The sequence below is a fragment of the Bemisia tabaci genome, chromosome 1 (genome assembly GCF_918797505.1).
Source record: "Bemisia tabaci chromosome 1, PGI_BMITA_v3".
In the NCBI taxonomy this organism is placed as follows: domain Eukaryota; kingdom Metazoa; phylum Arthropoda; class Insecta; order Hemiptera; family Aleyrodidae; genus Bemisia; species Bemisia tabaci.
The window spans coordinates 86,373,786-86,392,426 of NC_092793.1; the positions used below are offsets into that span (position 1 = coordinate 86,373,786).

The 18,641-nt window shown below is 38.6% G+C and overlaps 1 protein-coding gene across 11 annotated transcripts in view; it reads right to left on the reverse strand.

Moving 5' to 3' along the window:
• Positions 1–18,641, reverse strand: part of LOC109031667 (G-protein coupled receptor Mth2) — a 95,625-nt gene that overhangs the window by 63,076 nt on the left and 13,908 nt on the right. For 2 of the 11 annotated variants that reach the window (XM_019043324.2, XM_019043320.2), the window contains exons 1-2: positions 9,063–9,220; positions 8,631–8,753 (exon numbers count right to left, since the gene is read on the reverse strand). In XM_019043324.2, the coding sequence (XP_018898869.2) occupies positions 8,631–8,703 (73 nt within the window). In that variant the 5' untranslated portion in view covers positions 8,704–8,753; positions 9,063–9,220. Of the gene's footprint in view, positions 1–8,630; positions 9,221–18,641 lie in introns of those variants that run through there. The other 9 variants (XM_072306358.1, XM_019043325.2, XM_019043318.2 and 6 more) reach the window with 7 other exon arrangements.

Here is an 18,641-nt window from a genome sequence, read left to right on the forward strand (position 1 = left end):
AAAACCAAAATTTCCAAAATGGCCGCCGCTTAAAGTTCAAAATAACCAAAAATTGATTTTTTTTTAGAAATCTAAGTTCAAATTTGTTTATCTTATGCCAAAATACTCTCAAATTCCAAGTTTTAGGCAAATCCATCAGCAAAAAACCGAGGTGACAATTTTTGGCCATTTTAAACTTTAACCGGCGGCCATTTTGGAAATTTTGGTTTTTTTGAAAATCTAACATCCAATTCGTTTGTCTCGTGTCAAAATACCCCTACTTACCGATTTTCGCGCAAATCCATCGACAAATAACCGGTGTGAATTTTCGGCCATTTTGAACTTTAACCGGCCGCCATTTTGAAACGGTTTGAGATATTGACTTCGGATTTGCGCGAAAAGTTTTCTGTTTTTATGCTCTTTTGAACGAGCTATTACAAAGGGGGTCTTCCCATTTAAAAATTAAAAGTTGGGGGCCCCCTAAAAATTTAAGGGGGGCCAAAGAGTAGCTCCCTTTGACTTAGGAATATCGCCCAAGTTTCAAATCTTTACCTCAATTAGGTAAAAAGTTAGAGGGGGTGGAAGGGACTTTTGGATCACCCTGTATAAAACTCATCCCATTGTTATATGCGACGGAGAAGAGAGGAAAATTTTATTTCTCACACAACAAGTGGAGTTATTCCCACTCGATTCTTGACGCAGCAGCCGAAAATGATCCTCGTTCTCTTCCAAAACCTTCGAAAAAATCAATACCTATCCAAAAAGAGGAAATTTTTTTGAGTTGAAAATCTATTTTTCAAAAAGTAAGTAGATTTTAAATGAAAAATAAGATCATTTTCGGATTCAGAGGCAAAAATTGAATGAGAGTCAGCCACTAGTTACCAGGAAAAATTTTTTCCTTATTTCCTTTCCGGCGCAAAACAATCGGATGAGTTATACATGGTGTGCAATGGGCGAATAGGAGCACTGGTCTGGAAAAACCTCTATATTAGAATTAGAAAAGAAACTTTAATAAGCATGCAATACTAAATTTCCTAAGTGATTTTGGTTGCTGAATCCGAACGCGGATTCAGCTTTTCTCCATCACGCACATAGATTTTCCGGAACATTGATACTTCTCTGAAAAAGCTAGATTTGTAGGATTACAACATATTTCAGGGGGAGCATCAGAACAAAGATCTAGGTACTCTCTTCAAAAGCAAGATAAATTTTAAGACGAAGAGTAACTATAGGGAACCTCATGAAAGGAAATAAACGGAGAAGAGTGAATTTTCCGGGAGAATCTGTGCACGATGGAAAAAACCTAGAATTTTTTCAATTTCGTAGCCTAAGATACATAAGAGACCATGTATTGCACCCCTATTAAAATTTCCTTTCTTTTCCTAATACCAAGGTCTTCCAGTCCAATTTCATTAAAAGCAATTAATTAGTCACCGAGAAAGTGTTTTATGCCACGGCCGCCATCTTAGATTTTCGAGTCTTAGAAAGACTAAAAATTCGATTTTCCCATCACAAATACCCCCGGGTTCCAAGTTTCACTTGAATCGATTGATTAGGTGCTAAGATAGCATCTTAGGCCACGTCCGCAATCTTGGATTTTCGAATCTTGAAAATTTGACTAAAAATTCGAGTTTCCCACTGAAAAATACATCAGTTCACCCAATTTCACTAAAATCGGTAGAAAAGAGCGACTACAGGGCTTAAACAAGGAAGTGTCAGTTGTAATAGTTTTTCACTCTGCCCCACTAGACTGGGACACTGGGATAGGATGGAAACATATGGGACTGAATGAAACGGGACATGATGGAAATAAGCTGTTTTTTAAGCTTATCTCTAAGAGTAAACACAATTTTGGTGTTTTTTTCACGGAATATTTAAAAGCACATCCTAGAGTAGGTACCTATCGGAATAAGAAAAAGTTTTCCCCAACGCACACTTCGAAAGTATTTTACGAGCTGATATTAGTGTGTGTATGCTTGACGCCCTGTTGGTTATCGTGTAAAGCATCATGTTTGGCATAATTAATGGCGTTAATCTTGCACAAAAATTTGCGAATTTCAGAATTTTTGCCATCTGTGACGTGTGAACTATTCAATCGAAACAAGAAAGTCGTTTTTGAAAAAACCTCAACGTTACGGCAATCATTTAGACCCAGATAGCACAAAATATTTTGAAAATATTGTCAACTTTATCAAAATATTTTCATGACAATATTGTAATTAAGATATTTTCAAAATATTTTTAAAATGGTTTTAATAAATTTTTAGGGAATATTTCGAAAATGTTTACAAAAATATTTTTAAAATAATTCAAAAATATTGCCTGTAAACATTTTTAAATATATTCCTTGCAAAGTTTTGAAAATATTTTAAAAATATTGTCTTGAAAATATTTTTAATTTCTCAAGTTAGTGTGTGGTGTAATTTACACCAGTGTAAATTTAGTGTAAGTACCTATTACGTGATATCGAAAAAAAAAATAACACGAAAAAAAAATAATACGAAAAAAACAAATAACACGAAAAGAAATAAATAATAGGAAAAAGAAAGAAGCCTGAGCAAACACGGCGTTAATCAAAGCTGTGATGAAAGTTGAGCCGCGCACTGACGCAATGCATGCTATAACAGCCTTAACAGGCGTGATTTTATCCCCTTTCATCATCTGATCCCTGTGGCTCAGTGGCAGAGTGTTGGGCTACGACATTCGAGATTCAGATTCAAGTCCACACGAGGGCGTCCGGATATTTTACGCTGCTAAACGTCGCAGTAGCCAAAATACCATATAAAATACAAATGAAGATTCAAAAAAAATTCGTATCCAAATACGTATTAAATACATATTAAATACTGGAAAATACGTATTAAATACGGTATCCAAATACTGTATAAACTTGCTCTTTTTGCCGTATATTATTCTGTATCAAATACGTATCTAGATACGAATTAAATACGTATCTAGATACGAATTAAATACGTATCTAGATACGAATTAAATATGTATCCAGAAACGAATTGAATACCTGCTAAAAATTTTCCATGGAATTCCGTGGTGTTTTCCATGGAAAATTTCTCCACGTAAAATTTCTGGAAATTCCACGTAAAATTTTTCCATGGAAAATTTCTCCACGGAAAATTTTACCATGGAACATTTCACCACAGAAAATTTGTACCGTGGAAACCTTCCTTAGCACTCATTGTGCCTCATGCAGGTTTCCACCATCAATTTACTATGGTGTTGTTTCTATAAGTCATCATAAAACTGTTCTACTCAAATTTGCTGGTTTTCTTAATATTTAATTAAAAAATTTACAAGTTTACCTTGTAATCAAAATGAATGAAAATGATACACTCACCAACTTGAAGATACATGGTACCAACTATACTTGACAGAGATGTAATAATTCTTTTAACAGTTTATACAACTGAGAAACTACCGCACTGTACCTTTACTTCACATACTGCACGTGCAATGTTTAAATGTAGATTTCATTAAGTTGACATTGTGATAAAATATTTAAATTATTTCACAATAAGCACGGAAAACAGCACCAAAAATAATCACAACACTGTCCAAATTAGCGGGCAAGAGAGTGATATATGAACTGTAGATTTTGGTTTCTGTCTGAGAAGCTTAATTGCATCTGGATGGTTTAAAAGTTGCCACCAATTCCCTGCGAATGGCTGTTCGATAAGATCAAAGGAACTGCCAGATGATAGGAAACAAATGGCGATTGCTGCAGCTGAACAAAGCAGGTAAATGTCTTGGAGTGTCTTTATGAAAGCTCTGAAAAATGAATAATGTACAGTGCATCAAAACCTTGAGTACAACCAATGATCAGCACTAAATTAAAACAATCTCAAGGTGAAGCCAACCAACATTTCTTGAGAAGTTAAAATAAGTTCTGAGGATAGCAAATAATTTTTATGGCTAAAAATGAGATAAAATTCTTGTTGAAAACCTCAAAATTATTGTATTGGTAGCCATAAAAATAGGAAGTAAATTATTGGACATCTGATAATTCGCTGAAACATCATTGATAAGGATGTGATGTTTTAGCCCTCTAGAGTTAGGAGTTTCAGGCCTCATCTGTAACTTCAGATATATCTCTCACACTACTCACATTTGTGAATAAAAATACCCAGTAATAGCTAAGGCTCAATTTAGACGGCCACACTTTTCCTCCACTTGTGTCAAATGAAAAGTTGGATCGTGTAATACAACACGAGAACACAACAATATTTTGAGAGGTTGAACAAAAATTTGAAAGTGACATCACACCAAAGTTTCCGTTCAACTTCTCGAACAAATGTTAGAGCTCGGGCATTATATGTTGAGACAAAGACGTCAAAAGTATTGTTTATGTCACCATTCACCAGTGGTGCCACCTGACTACATGTATCAACCTGTTAAGTGGTGCAAATTCAGAGCTAATCAGAGATTGACGATTGTCTTAACATACGATGCCCGAGCTCTATGTTCTCGTGTCCGTATCAAACAATCCAACTTTACACTCAAAATAAGTGGAGGAAAATTTGGACTATCTGAGGTGGGCTTTAGTTTCCATCACACGGCAAAAAAATCTAGGAGGGCCTGTAATTATGGTTTCTTTTTCAGTCCTAGTTCTCACCCGTGAATTTAATACACAGTCTATATGGGTTACGGCAAACGATAGGAGATGGCGATCTCATATGATTTGACAGAAATCTGATATTATCCCTTAGGGGGACGATGACATGAGCTGATGAGCAGCTAGGAATGGAATGCAGTTAGAGTGTTTAGCATGTGCTGAAAACACGATAAGGGAGACTGTGACCAAAATTCGATCACGGTTCATGTTTGAGGTGCTGACTCGGAGGAGTGACCAAAGAGAAGATAGAGAAAATGGTGAGCCCATATGAATCTACTATTCAACAAATAATGTTAGAATAGTTTATCAAAATGCAGAAATAAATGTACATAATGCTATGATTCTATATCTATAAAGAGGTTACTGAGCGCTGATGGATCACTACCTATTGGTGCCTACATTCAGTAATGGGAATTGCTAATCATTGTTATTCATGACTTACCTAGATTCAGTTCAAGGCCCTTGCATTCAACTCGGATTTGGCGTAATGTAGCGAAAGCAGGAAGTCAAGAAATATATACTGATCTGAGAATTACTGTAAAGTTTGCGAGAGCCTCACCTCACAGCGCCTGACATCTCGCCTCGTTGATAATCTAACCTCAAAATACCGACTAGGCAGGGCGAGGCAGAGCGGGGTGGCACATCTCCTGAGTTGCCGAATTGAATTGAGGATTTTTTATTTAAATCTGCATGATCTATAAAAACTCATTTGCCTATTTATTATTGAAATGCGTAACGCCAATAATGTTTCATATGTCACACCTTCAACTTTTGCGTTCTATTCTTGCTTTCATTTTTTTAAAATAAAATTTCAACATGAAATAGGGCAGGATTGCAACACAGGAGCCGGAGCTAAATCGTAAAGAAACACAAGATGAGTTGTTGGTTATCACTGCCAGAACATAATGTAAGTTTTAATTTTTTTATTTGATTTAAGTAGTTTCAGCTCGAATTCGAGCCTTCTTCGTTACGAAAGTAATGTTACCTCGAAGTTGGTAGATTTTGATTAAACTGAAAGTAAGCCAGCAGTGTATCGTGATGGATTCTTGGTAATCACTCCTCAAATTTTTATTTTGGCCATGCGTAGAAATAGAATGAAAAAATTCTGATAGATACATCTCAATTCTCATTGATTTTCCTATTACAGCTATTCGGTTCTTTCTACAATTCAATGTTGGTTTCACACAGGAGATTTGGAAGTATGATGAGTGAGCTTCAGTAAAGGCAATCGGATATAACTTGCTTTCAGGCGCTACTTTGCCTTATCAGTTTGTTACACACTTCCTTCATAGGCAGTTAACTCCCCCTACCCCAATGAAAATTCTAAAAAATTGAAAGTCTCTGTCTTTCTTCGTGCTTTCCACTGTACATAATATCATCCTATTGAATAGTCAGTGTCTAAACTAATCTTGCAAAACATAGACGTTTGATTTATAATTGACAGACTTTAAAGCTGTACCTACGTTGTATGCGTGGTTTGAAGAAGCTGCGTGTTTTCTGTTTTTTGACATACTATTGCGGTTATTTCAGTTGTCTTAAACAGAGTATAAGCGGCAAATTATTATTACATCTCTGTCAGCCATAGCAAATCTCTAAGTTGATCATATTTTAAATGAATACTTTCTCTGTGTGAAAAGTAATTGCTACCGACTGGTACAATTGTTAAATGGTGGGCATTGTCTTGGGAATGCCATGGTTGTAGGACGGTTGTAGCCAGTGCACTAATCAAGACTTATTCTGTGATAACTGATGACATGAAACATTTTAGTGGCCCTCATTAGTGAACTTCGGTGAGTATAGTTCAACTTAATTCTATAATGCATAACGAAACAGCAAATAGTTGCTGATAGTCAATGATCAAAGGCTTCCAGATTACCATGTTGATTCTTGTGGTGGTCTCCAATGTTTCACGGCGTTTCAATGCATGTCCTTTGCTATTCCGTGACACTCCCTTGGAATTCCATGTAGCCACCACGGAATCTTCTGCTGCCACCATGGAATCCCATGTAGTCACCATGGAAACCCAGGTGTCACCATGGAGTTCCGTGTCTCCTCCATGGAGTCTCCATGGAGTTCCGTGCCTTCTCCATGGAGTTCCGTGTCTTCACCATGAAATTCCATGGAAAACAGCACGGAATACCATGGAATTCCATGAAACATTTTTAGCAGGGATGAATTTACTGCATATCATGCATACCATTGATACAAATTTAACATGCATCTACTACATATACAAATAGTAGGAAGTGTATATGTAACACACGTTGGCAAATGAGTACATAAATAGGAGTATGTTTCTTATGCAAAAGATGTGTCCCTGTAGCCTTCAACTTATACCACTCAGAAAAGCTCCATTTTATGGGCAAATGCAAAAATCAGATACCACATGACCATATTTTACACTGCCTACTTAATTTTTGTAAGTTCTATCTTTTGAACATACGACTAACCATCTTAGAACTTTCTGCATCTTTCTTCTAAATTAAAAAATTACTTAGATTGGAGGCAAAATTTTAAAAAATTTCGGGGGTGGCCTCCCAAACCCCCCACCTACTGGGGGCGGTCCCCCCAGACCCCCCTTAGATAGTTTACTAAAAGAGAGGCCCGCTGACTGATCCGACCCCGGGGCCCACCGATGGATGTGGGGGGCCTGCTTGGGGAACATGACTGATACCTAGGTACTCACCATGGAGTGCACTCGCCGGGCAGGGGGAAAAATTAAATACATATAAAATACAAATTTTATTTCGCTATAAAATTCATCTATTTTATATGTATAAAATTTATATTAAATACTGAATCCAAATACTTATATTTAATACATGTATAAAATACATATATTATACTGTATCTAGATTCAAGTATTTAATACATGTATAAAATACATATAACATACGAATTAAATACGGTATTTGAAGATACCGTATCTGATACTAGTATTTTTGCTACTAGGGGGACTTCAGGTAAGTGGTTCATACTATTCAATACTTGTAGTATACTTGTGTAATTCATGTTTCAAATGTAATACATGTGCAGAACTGTGACAATTACAGTCAGTGCCTGTACTTCCACATCTACTTGACAGAGTGCGCTGAGTATACAGACGTGTAAGCAGAAGCAAGTAGTACTCTTAATCGTTGATAGAGGGCGCATGGTACTAATAGGTAAAATGGTAAAATATTTTAAAAATATTTTAAAAAGATTTAAAAAAATTTTTGTGCTATCTGGGGAGCTTGTTACATCGTTGCCATGTCTCTCCTGACTGTCACTGGGGACAATGATTCTAGCGCGTGGAAAAGTTATTGATGGAGCAAAAAAGGAATCGACATATTTTTTTTCTCAAATTAAAAAGCATCACCTATCATCTCCGATAAAGTTTTCTCAAGTAGTTACTCTAATTATATTGTAATATCGATTTAAAGTCAAGAACCAGGCACAAGAAACACGCAAATTTGGGACAAATGTACACAATTTGCACATTCAAAGTTCTCCTAAAGTATTTTAGTCCAAATAAAGTGGAAAATAGCATGTACTTACCTGATAGTCAACAATAGTGTGAAAAATGAGAAAAAAATTTGATCTGCCCATGTTTCTCAGATTATGACGAATAAAACAGCTAGCTGGGGACACCAGATTAGACGCATAACCCCACTGAATTCACCCACTTAATTTATATGGTATCTAATACCCTTTAAAAAGGACACTTTATAGGATAGGTATTTTAATATATGATATTTTATACCTATATTCAGCTGTTTAATAGGTACCCTATTTAATAGGTATTTGACTATGTATTTTTTCATGTCTTGATAGGTATTATAAATCATATTTTGGCTACTATAGGGACGTAAAAAAATGGCTTGACGCTCTCATCAACCCCCTCCCCCTCTTGGGCATTTCGTGTTTATGAGTGACCCTTAAAATACAGCCGGCGTCTATGAAAATTACAAGACGCGGTTTTGAGAGCTGTAAAAATAGGGGGTTGCTAACAGATGTTAAAAAAAAGACATAGGTTATGAGTTACCTGTAAACTCCATCAGTGGAATTCCAGTACAAGTCAGAAGTGTACAAGGCACCGCGGAAGAGGAGACTCCCATTCGGGTATTCTTCGTAGCTTCCCTGGTCAAGTTTGATGCTCATGCGTTCGCTGCAAGGAAAAGGATCAACGGAACCAGCATACTCAATATTCAAAAGACTCAAGAAGGAAACAACCAGAGTAAACCTCATTTTCGCCATGGACGGACACCAGAAGTCCCACACGGATGATCGTGAGCAATCAGAACATAAACCAGATTATGCTTTAAAAGTGCAACTCGCGACAACAAAACTTAACATTAACCCGTGAATTATGTAAAACAGATAACCCATCGTAAGATATAGATTCAAACTTATACATAACGCATCCTTAACAAGCCAGTAAGTTTGCAGAGGTCACAGGATCAGTAGGGTGACTCACCTAGACAAAAGAGGTATGAGCGACCTAGTGATTACGTCGTTTCACAAAACAAAGTAATGATAGTGAAAAGAGATGGTCATTCACGGTGGCAAGCATGCATCTGCCGCGGCCGTCAGCACAAATCTTATCCGGCACTTTTAGCGGCCTTGCGATAAGCGACTACTGGAAAACGAGGAACTCTATACTGCTAAACCGCTGGGCGGGGACCGGACGAATACCAGCATATCGTGACGTTGCCAGATTTCAGTAATTTTCTTTGATCTAAGAGCGATAGCAAAATTTCGAATGTCTACCTCATTTTGCTCAGAAATTAGAGGGTTGGTTGCCAGAGATACAAAATGAAATATCATGTTTCTAGAAACTTAAATTTCATTTCCCATGAGATTTCAGTGGTTTCACAGTTGTTGTGTATGCAACCTGTATCAATGACCCTAGAATTTGGTCAGAAACGTTGAAAATTGACCTATAACCTTTCTGAGAATTTCAAAATTATGATTTTCCAGATTTTATGCGTTTCACTACAAAGTTGCTAAAAGAAATTTCATCGAATGAAATTTCGTGAAATTTCACAAGAAATTTCATAAAATTTCTTTTTTCCTCATGAAATTTCTTTCGACCGACAAAATGTCAAACATTTTCTCTCAGATTCAAGAAAAAGTAAAATACCTACCTACTTACTCATCTCAAAATCTAGCACTTCAAAGTTCAAAAATACAGGTACTCTACTTTTGTGTCAAATATTTCCTATTTAAAAAAAGAAATACGTTAGCGAAGGAAACTGTCAATTCCTGAAAAATCATTTAAATTGTTTTAAGGATAGTCTTAGATCCCTCCCTCCCTTTTGTACCAAGAAATAAGGTGAAACTATCAGGGGGTACTAGAATTCTTTATAGTCAAGTTTGTTTTGTTCCAAATGAAAGCTAACGTTTTACTTTATCCGTAAAATTTATTTTGGTGTTCAACCAATACGGCTGTCGTGCGCCGGGTGTAGCTGCGGTGGGCGGTTTAGCGAGTCGCTTAAGTCCTTGGGCCGGGGATAGTCGTCTCAGGGATTTCCAGATACGGGTCGCACGTGGCTTCGTCGGAAAGGACTATCCCCTCGTGGTGGGAAAGACTCCGGTCCGGTACACTATACCAGGCCCGCGCACTTTGAACCAATACGGCTGTGTGTTCAACCAAAATTTGAGAGAAAAAATTAAAATTATGTTTTTGCTGTTTTACTCAACTTTCTGGACATTTCTGAAGTTCCCTTTCACAGTTTACCACGTGTGTTTAAAGAGACTTAAGGAGATTCGTAAGTTTCTAAGGTTTAATCCTGACTTCTGTGTGTTAAATAAAATTTCTTGAAATTTCCTCATGAAATTTCTTTTTATAATCTTTCACGAAATTTCTTAACTCTGGTTTCACGCTTTCACAGCATAGTTACCTACTTACTTGGATTGCATTTTGAAAGAAGGAACCTAGAGCATTCCGATGTTGCAAGGATTGTGCAACTTACATTATTTGCAGTAGGTAAAATTACTGAATCATGCAAAAAATTAAATTTATCAAGGTAATTTTTGTCGCGAATTCATAGTTTATTGGGAGTATAAAGTTAGTCCTTGTTAAGATGATCATTTAATATTTGCAAGGTAAAAATGGTTGCACAATCTTAGCGACATTGGAATGCTCTTGATTCCTTTTTGCAAAATGCAATCCGCTTAGCCCATTGCAGAAGTTAAAATAATTTCATGTTTCACTATGAAATTTAATTTCTTAAAGTTTCATGAAATGTTCCATCTCTATTAGTGATGGCTGCTGCTGGCAGTCAGGAAAATTGGGATCATGCTGAATGTAGAAACGGCATTAGTGCCTCTGTTGAGATATCTCGGATCCATAGAAGTTAGCGTCCTGTCTAGATCTGGTACATAAGCTGGCATACTACGTATAAATTCTGTTGAATTTTAAATAGAGGTGATAGGTTAGTGAAAATTGATAGAAGCAAAAGCATTGTAACTGAGGAGTGGAATTTCAAAACCTGGCAAGGGCGAACAGGTGGTACCAAGATTGTGCGCAGCTTTTTCTCTCGATGAAAAGGCACTCAGTGACGTGAGAATCACTCGCGTCGTGAAAATAACACTGAACTTCAAATACCATTTTGTGATAAAAGGTCCATTTCGTTGAGGTAATTCATCAGTGTGTTTTTTTTGTTTTTTTTTTACTAGTCAGGACTGTATACCTATAGAATTTCAGTCGGTATGTTACCTACACCATATTTTGAATTTCTAATCTTTAATTGGTGAATTTAAAGGTGAAATGAAAAAAAATGAAGTTGATTTGACATTCTGGATGTAAAAAGAATGTGCGAGAACTTATAAATTGCTCAAACACCTGCCACAGCAGTTAATTTTACATATTAGCATTGCTGAAGTAACTGCTGAAGTGGGTAATTCTGCATTTTATAAGTTCTCGCACACTTTGTTTAGATCCAGAATGTTAAATCAACTTCTATTTTTTTCGGTGTGAATTTTCAAAAACTAACGGTGATTTCTTAACACATGGAGTGACGCCATTGCGCAGGTACCTGTGAATTTTGGGTTTTTTTTTTTGAAAATTCTCGTTTAAAGAGCGTTCATAAATACTTAACGCCTTTTTCCGGCATTTTCGATCCCCCCTCCCTTGTAATGCTTTGTTTAAAAAACCCGGACCCCCTTAATAATTACGTAACGTTTCATGCATACCCTTAAGACTCTAAAAAATGGGGGATACGGTTGAATATGCCGGCATATAATTTGAAGTAATTTTTAAGAAAGCTTGACAAGGAAGGTTTTTTTTTAGAGTCAAGGTTTATTTGACGCTGGGACTGACCCCTGTAATGCAGATTCACACCCCTTCCCGCCACCTAGAGCGTTGCGCATGTAATATATGAGCGCTCTCTCTTGTATCGAGGCGTTGTGTATGTTGGCTACTTAATACCTACTTGAAAAGTCTTTTTATTGCTACAATGTATTGCAATGAAATTTTTTGCATCGCAAATTTGGCTCATTCATTTCTCAAACATGGAAATTATTTGATTGATCGTTTAAAATCGGCATTTATCGACCAGATGATGTAATTAAAATATTGAAATCTCACAATAAAAAAAAAAATGAAATTTAATTGCTTTACATTGCAAAATGTTTTCACTACTTTTGTAGCCCTGTGTTATTTTGAAACTTTTACCTGCTGTTCTAAATCTGTTCGCAAATTATGAAAAATCTTTTTTTTTAATTTTACTTTTTTTCACGGTATCATGCTAGAGCCACTTCTGATATACCTGAGCGGCATGAGTTGTTGATTTTTACCTTTGGCAACTATGTGATGAACTGCGCATTGTTTACTCTGCACTGATTGTGAGCGAATGTTTTCGATACCTTCCACGGGATTGACACGAACCTTTACTACCTGATTAATAGAGATGTTGAATATGTGAGGAATTCGCGATTTGACTATTGATTCTTATGAATAAGTTCGCGAGAAACACGATGGTGCCACTGGTTTTCTCTGAAATCAACTCCCAAGCTCCAAAAAAGCTCTCAAGTTGAGGCCAACATGGAGCAGATATCCCACGCTATCCTGGGAATCCACGTCTGCATCAAGACAAACTCTCCATGCAAAGATAGGAAGCAAATACATTGACAGGGCTGCCACTTTATTTGGGGACTCTAAAACTGAAATCACGGCAACCCTGTCAATGTATTTGCTCCCTATCTTTGCATGGAGAGTTTGTCTTGATGTATACGTCGACTCGCAGGATAGCGTGGGATATACCCTCCATTTTGGCCTCAACTTGAGAGCTTTTTATGAGCTTGGGAGTTGATTTCAGAGAAAACCAGTGGCGCCGTCGTGTTTCTCTCGAACTTTTACATAGGAATCTATGGTCATATCGTAAATTCCTAACACAAGCAACATCTCCATTCTTGCCGAGCCGAGAGTATGGGTATACACTAGGGTTTCCAAAAAGAAGGTCGACCCTCGAAAACTTACGTCTCCTGGTTAAAAATGTGTTCCATTTGGTTAGAAAACACTTTTGCGGCCAAGTTGCAAATTTTAGGATTTTTTTGTGGTTTCCCCAAGGGCTGTGTAACTGAACATTACATACTTATATTAAAGGATGAACCAACTGTGGGATATACTCCCAAGGGAGCTTTGAAAGGCAGAAACCCCAGAAATTCGTTCGCGCGCTTCGCGTGAATTTTCAAAATGTCGTTTTTAAGCACTTGGACCGAGCTCAGAGGCATCATGGAGTTCCGTTGATTTCGAATGTGTATTCGAGAATTTCGCGAATTTCGGCATATTACGCAAATTCTGGTGCAAACTCGCCAGTTTACACCACGAATTCGCGAATTTCGACGTAATTTGCGCTGTTGCCGCCCGGTCGGCCGCGGCGCGCGATTTCCACCACGCTTTCGTGGCCACGGCCGCCCTTCGCGCGGGTAAAACGCACTTTATCTCTGCAACCATTCCTTCGATTTTAAATCGTCTGCGGTCTCGTTTGGAAGCTACTATTAAGACCATTTCAAATACTTAATGTGTTTTATTACATTTACTTCAGGGCCAGATTAAGGGTAGGGACGGCAAATTTTGCAATTTTTTCAACTTATGTACGATGGAAAAAAAAAAAAAAAATACAAACGGGTAGCGGCAAAAACTTTATTTACCGAGTGGAAATATGCAGTAATTTTTAATTAAGTCGTCTTTCGGTGGTGCGCTGGTGCATACAAGAGGCGGCAGCTTTCATGATCCGAGTGTAAGAGAGAAACCGAAAACGCAGCAATGCAAAATGCTACTTGGGTATAATCACAATAAAATCATTTTTTATACGCACATGAGTGGCCAAGGAAAAAGGTCGAGTGTAGGCCACGGAGGCAACATTGCTGGAAGAAAATTTCTAGGTCTCTAGTTGGATCCAAAAACAAATTTTGAGAATTTTTTTTTTTAAATTCAGACGAAAAGCTCTCTGTAGTGCCCCAATAAATATGTTTTGAGAGGGTCAATTACTTTTTTTGAAAATTCAGGGTGGAACGTTGCATAATGATTAGGGTATCCCGTACCCTAAACGAAGCAGATTTTAATGTTTTTTGTTTTAATACTGGTCTGTTTGCTGTGGCATTAATAATGCTTTTAGATTTTCTGGATTCAGGCATCTTTTTCCGTGGACAGTCATAATTTATTCATAAAAAAGTTCAATATTCCATTACTATTATATTTTACTCAGCTTACATTATCACACGCTCGACGTTTTATTATTTTATGGTGTAGCTGCACTTCCTTTTCTTTACACTCTCTTAAGTTGATAAGAAGGTGGTAAAGAAGCGCTGGATCCACCCTATTTTGTATAGGAAAACAAGGTAAAAAGGTTCAAATACTTCAATTACAGTAAAAAATCTTGAGCTCTCATGAGTATCAGTACAAGACTGAGGGGCGGGGGGGGGGGGGGGGCGGAAAGATCGATCCCGAAAGGCCCTTCAACCCAAAATTTCCCCGGACACAAAGCTGTAATTGCGCCCAGAAACAAAAAATCAACGGCTGTTAAGATGATCGGAAATTCAAAAATTCATGTTTTTCGTAATATGGCGAATCATTTAGAAGTAAATAGGGCCGGATTAACCTTTTTGCCGCCCATGGACCGCCTGTATTTTGCCGCCCCCCTATCATCCGTTTTAATACTTCAATAAGAACCAATTTTGAGACCAAAGAGAAATTATGCAGGGGGGTACTGTCCCCCTCTTTAGGGGATCATTTTTGGTCCTGGGATGGGACGATTATGGATTTTTAGGGGTCAATTTCACGTGAAACTTTCCGTGCTTTTTAATTCTGATGCGATTCATCCAAAATTCGATCGGGAACCGTGACTTTTAGCATCACGACCCCCCCTTTACTCCCCAGGGGGGAATGGGGGGGGGGGTTTCGGGACCACGAAATTCGGATTCCTTGGGGTCAATTCCCTATTCAACCCCGCGGTCCCCGACTTCGTGCGACCCAAAACAACCGAGAAAAAGGCCTGGTACGGGTGGTCTGAAACACCCTGTATAACACACATGGCTAGGATATAATCATTTAGTGTATCACTAACGAACTTAATTCTCACATATAGCTGGTGCTGGTATAGTACCGGCATATTGCTAACATTACGTTACTCAGTATTATGCTTGAAAACTTAATACTAGCACATTGCTATCAATATGCTAACATCACACTCATTTTTAGCAGGGCCTCTCTCATGAATTCGTACTTTCCTCTCTCCTTAACCTCAATCGCCTTCAGTCATCAGATAGACTTATTTTTCAACATGAAAAGCAGAAAGAATTTTTTTTAGATGTAAGTATTCTCATAATTGCGGAAGCTAAAATTATTAAACTAGGTACAATCATGTTTCTTTTTTTTTCAAAATTTTCTCATTTATATATTTTCAATGCAACTTACGGAGGGCCTGCTCTGGTTTACGGAACTTATCTTTCGCGCCTAGTTCCGTCAACTTTTGCTAGTGTGGACAGGGCTTTCACAAAAAATGTGCCCAACACAGGTAAACGCGTCTTATGTACCCACCCCTTTCTCCCCTCTGGCACGACTATTTATTGGTTCTTATTGAAGTATTAAAACGGATGATAGGGGGGCGGCAAAATACAGGCGGTCCATGGGCGGCAAAAAGGTTAATCCGGCCCTGTTTACTTCTAAATGATTCGCCATATTACGAAAAACATGAATTTTTGAATTTCCGATCATCTTAACAGCCGTTGATTTTTTGTTTCTGGGCGCAATTACAGCTTTGTGTCCGGGGAAATTTTGGGTTGAAGGGCCTGTCGGGATAGATCTTTCCGCCCCCCCCCCCCCCCGCCCCTCAGTCTTGTACTGATGCTCATGAGAGCTCAAGATTTTTTACTGTAATTGAAGTATTTGAACCTTTTTACCTTGTTTTCCTATACAAAATAGGTTCTGAACGTTTCGTTAGAGGAGTCATATTCCATCCAACCCCTGCTTACAAGGATACTCCGCAATATTCAACATAGCTGACGCCAATCCACCAAAACGCTTGAGATGGGACGATGATTCTAACTACTTGATAACAATCGGCGTGTTTACATTCACATTTTTCTCGCGTTGACAGATATCCGCCATGATTGACCTCATGCTCTCCTCAACTTGCGTGCGGAAGCGTCTGCCATGTTGAGGAGGGATTGAACGGAACGACTCCTCTAACGAAATGTTCACCTGTGCCGTGGTATCGTTTTTGAGGCGGGCAGCTTAAAAAAACGGAAATTTCTTACGCAAATTGTGAAGTGAGGAGTACATTTCAGACTTTGCGGAAGCGCTTATCGTGATTTTTGTGACATATTATCTATGAGGAAAAACTCTTAATTTTGCTCTAGCAAAAGTTTCAAACAGGCCCATTGCAGGGTGATGAGAAGGAACGGAGGAAATTTCCGGATTCAGCGCCTCATAATACGAAGGAATCACCTTATCTCGTCCGGGAGATTATTATATAGTAATTATTTGGATATGCTGACTTCTAAACTCGACTTTCGATACTTCGCTACCAACTTGCGCTTCATGTACTAGGCGTCATCTTGATCTTGTGCAATCACCACTTGGTCATCAGCAAATCCGAGAAACTGACAAAGGGAGGTGATCAGCAAAGCACTAAGTTAGAGGATGGGCAGCAGATCAAAGGCTGCGCGCACTATAGGTACTTGGGGGGGGGGGGGGGGTGCGGTTGACCCAGGATGGAAGAACGGATCAAGGGATCAAGGAAACAAACATCCAAGCAAAGCAGGCCACAGCGATGTTCAATGGAATCCTCTGGGATCCGCAGATTTCCAAAGAGAACGAGAGAAAAATTTACAAAGTTGAAGTCAAAAGTATTCTTACAAATGAGAGTGAAGTTTTGCAGCTGAAGGAACGGACCCAAGGGATGCTGAGAGCTACGAAGATAGATTTCTGGAGGAGGTGGCTGTAGGAATTTTTAGGAACGATCGGGTTCGCAATGAAAGAATGCGGCAGATCATGGGAGTTGAAAATGACATCGTATTCGACAGCATGATCAGACAGCTTGACTGGTATGGCCATGTCAATAGAATGACGGACGAAGGACTGCCAAAGAAGATGCTTGATTGGGTATTCCTTCCGGGAGGAGACGAAGTGGATGCCCAGTGAAAGGGTAGCGACATAGAGTTTTAGAAGGAACTAGTCGTGATTAGCTCGCTTTGCGAGCTGACACGTCTAGCCGGGGAGTGCCCCTGGACCCCAGTTCTACGCTTCGCGACGAACTTGCGACTCGCTCCGCGAGCCGCCACCGCCCCGCACAGTTTTTAACATTGATGAGGAGACAACATCTATGTCTTAATCTTCTTTTTCACCAAGTTTTACAGAAATTGATGTTCTAGGAGTCCGGACCGCGTTTTCATGCGGGGCCGCCATCTTGGATTTGGAAATGTTGAAAATCTGACCAAAAATGCGAGTTTTCCGTCAAAATACACCTCCTAATGCCGAATTTCACAAAAATCGATGGATCGGAAGCCAAGATAACAACTTAGACCACGATCGCCATTTTTGATTTTTGAATTTTGAAAATCGGACCTAAAATTCTAATTTCCCGTCGAAATACACCTCCTAATACCGAGTTTCACAAAAATCGATGGATCGGAAGCCAAGATAACAACTTAGACCACGATCGCCATTTTTGATTTTTGAATTTTGAAAATCGGACCTAAAATTCTAATTTCCCGTCGAAATACACCTCCCAATACCGAGTTTCACAAAAATCGATCGATATCAGGAAGCGATGTAGCATTTTAGACCACGATCGCCATTTTTGATTATTGAATTTTGAAAATCGGACCTAAAATTCTAGTTTCCCGTCGAAATATACCCCCGGATACCGAATTTCACGAAAATCGATCGAACAGGAGCCGACTTAGCATTTAAGGCCACGGCCGCCATCTTGGATTTTGAGATTTTGAAAATCCGACCAAAAATTCGAGATCTCCGTTGAAAAATACCCCCGAATATCGAGTTTCACGAAAATCGATCGAACAGGAGCCGACTTAGCATTTTAGGCCACGGCCGCCATCTTGGATTTTGAAATTTTGAAAATCTAACCAAAAATTCGAGTTTCCCGTCGAAAAGTACCCCCGGATACCGAGTTTCACGAAAATCGATCGAACAGGAGCCGACTTAGCATTTTAGGCCACGGCCGCCATCTTGGATTTTGAAATTTTGAAAATCTGACCAAAAATTCGAGTTTCCCGTCGAAAAGTACCCCGAAATGCCGAGTTTCACGAAAATCGATCGAACAGGAGCCAACTTAGCATTTAAGCCACGGCCGCCATCTTGGATTTTGAGATTTTGAAAATCCGACCAAAAATTCGAGATCCCCGTTGAAAAATACCCCCGCTTGCCAATTTCCTCAAAAATCCGTTGAAAAATACCGCCTAAAACCTTATATTTCGTCTATAAGGCAGTGACGTCACGCAACAGGATTGAACCTGTTCGGCGCGATGCGCGTAAACAACCGCGTATCTCCAATGTAATACTATATGGAGAAACAACTTTTCGCTCTTG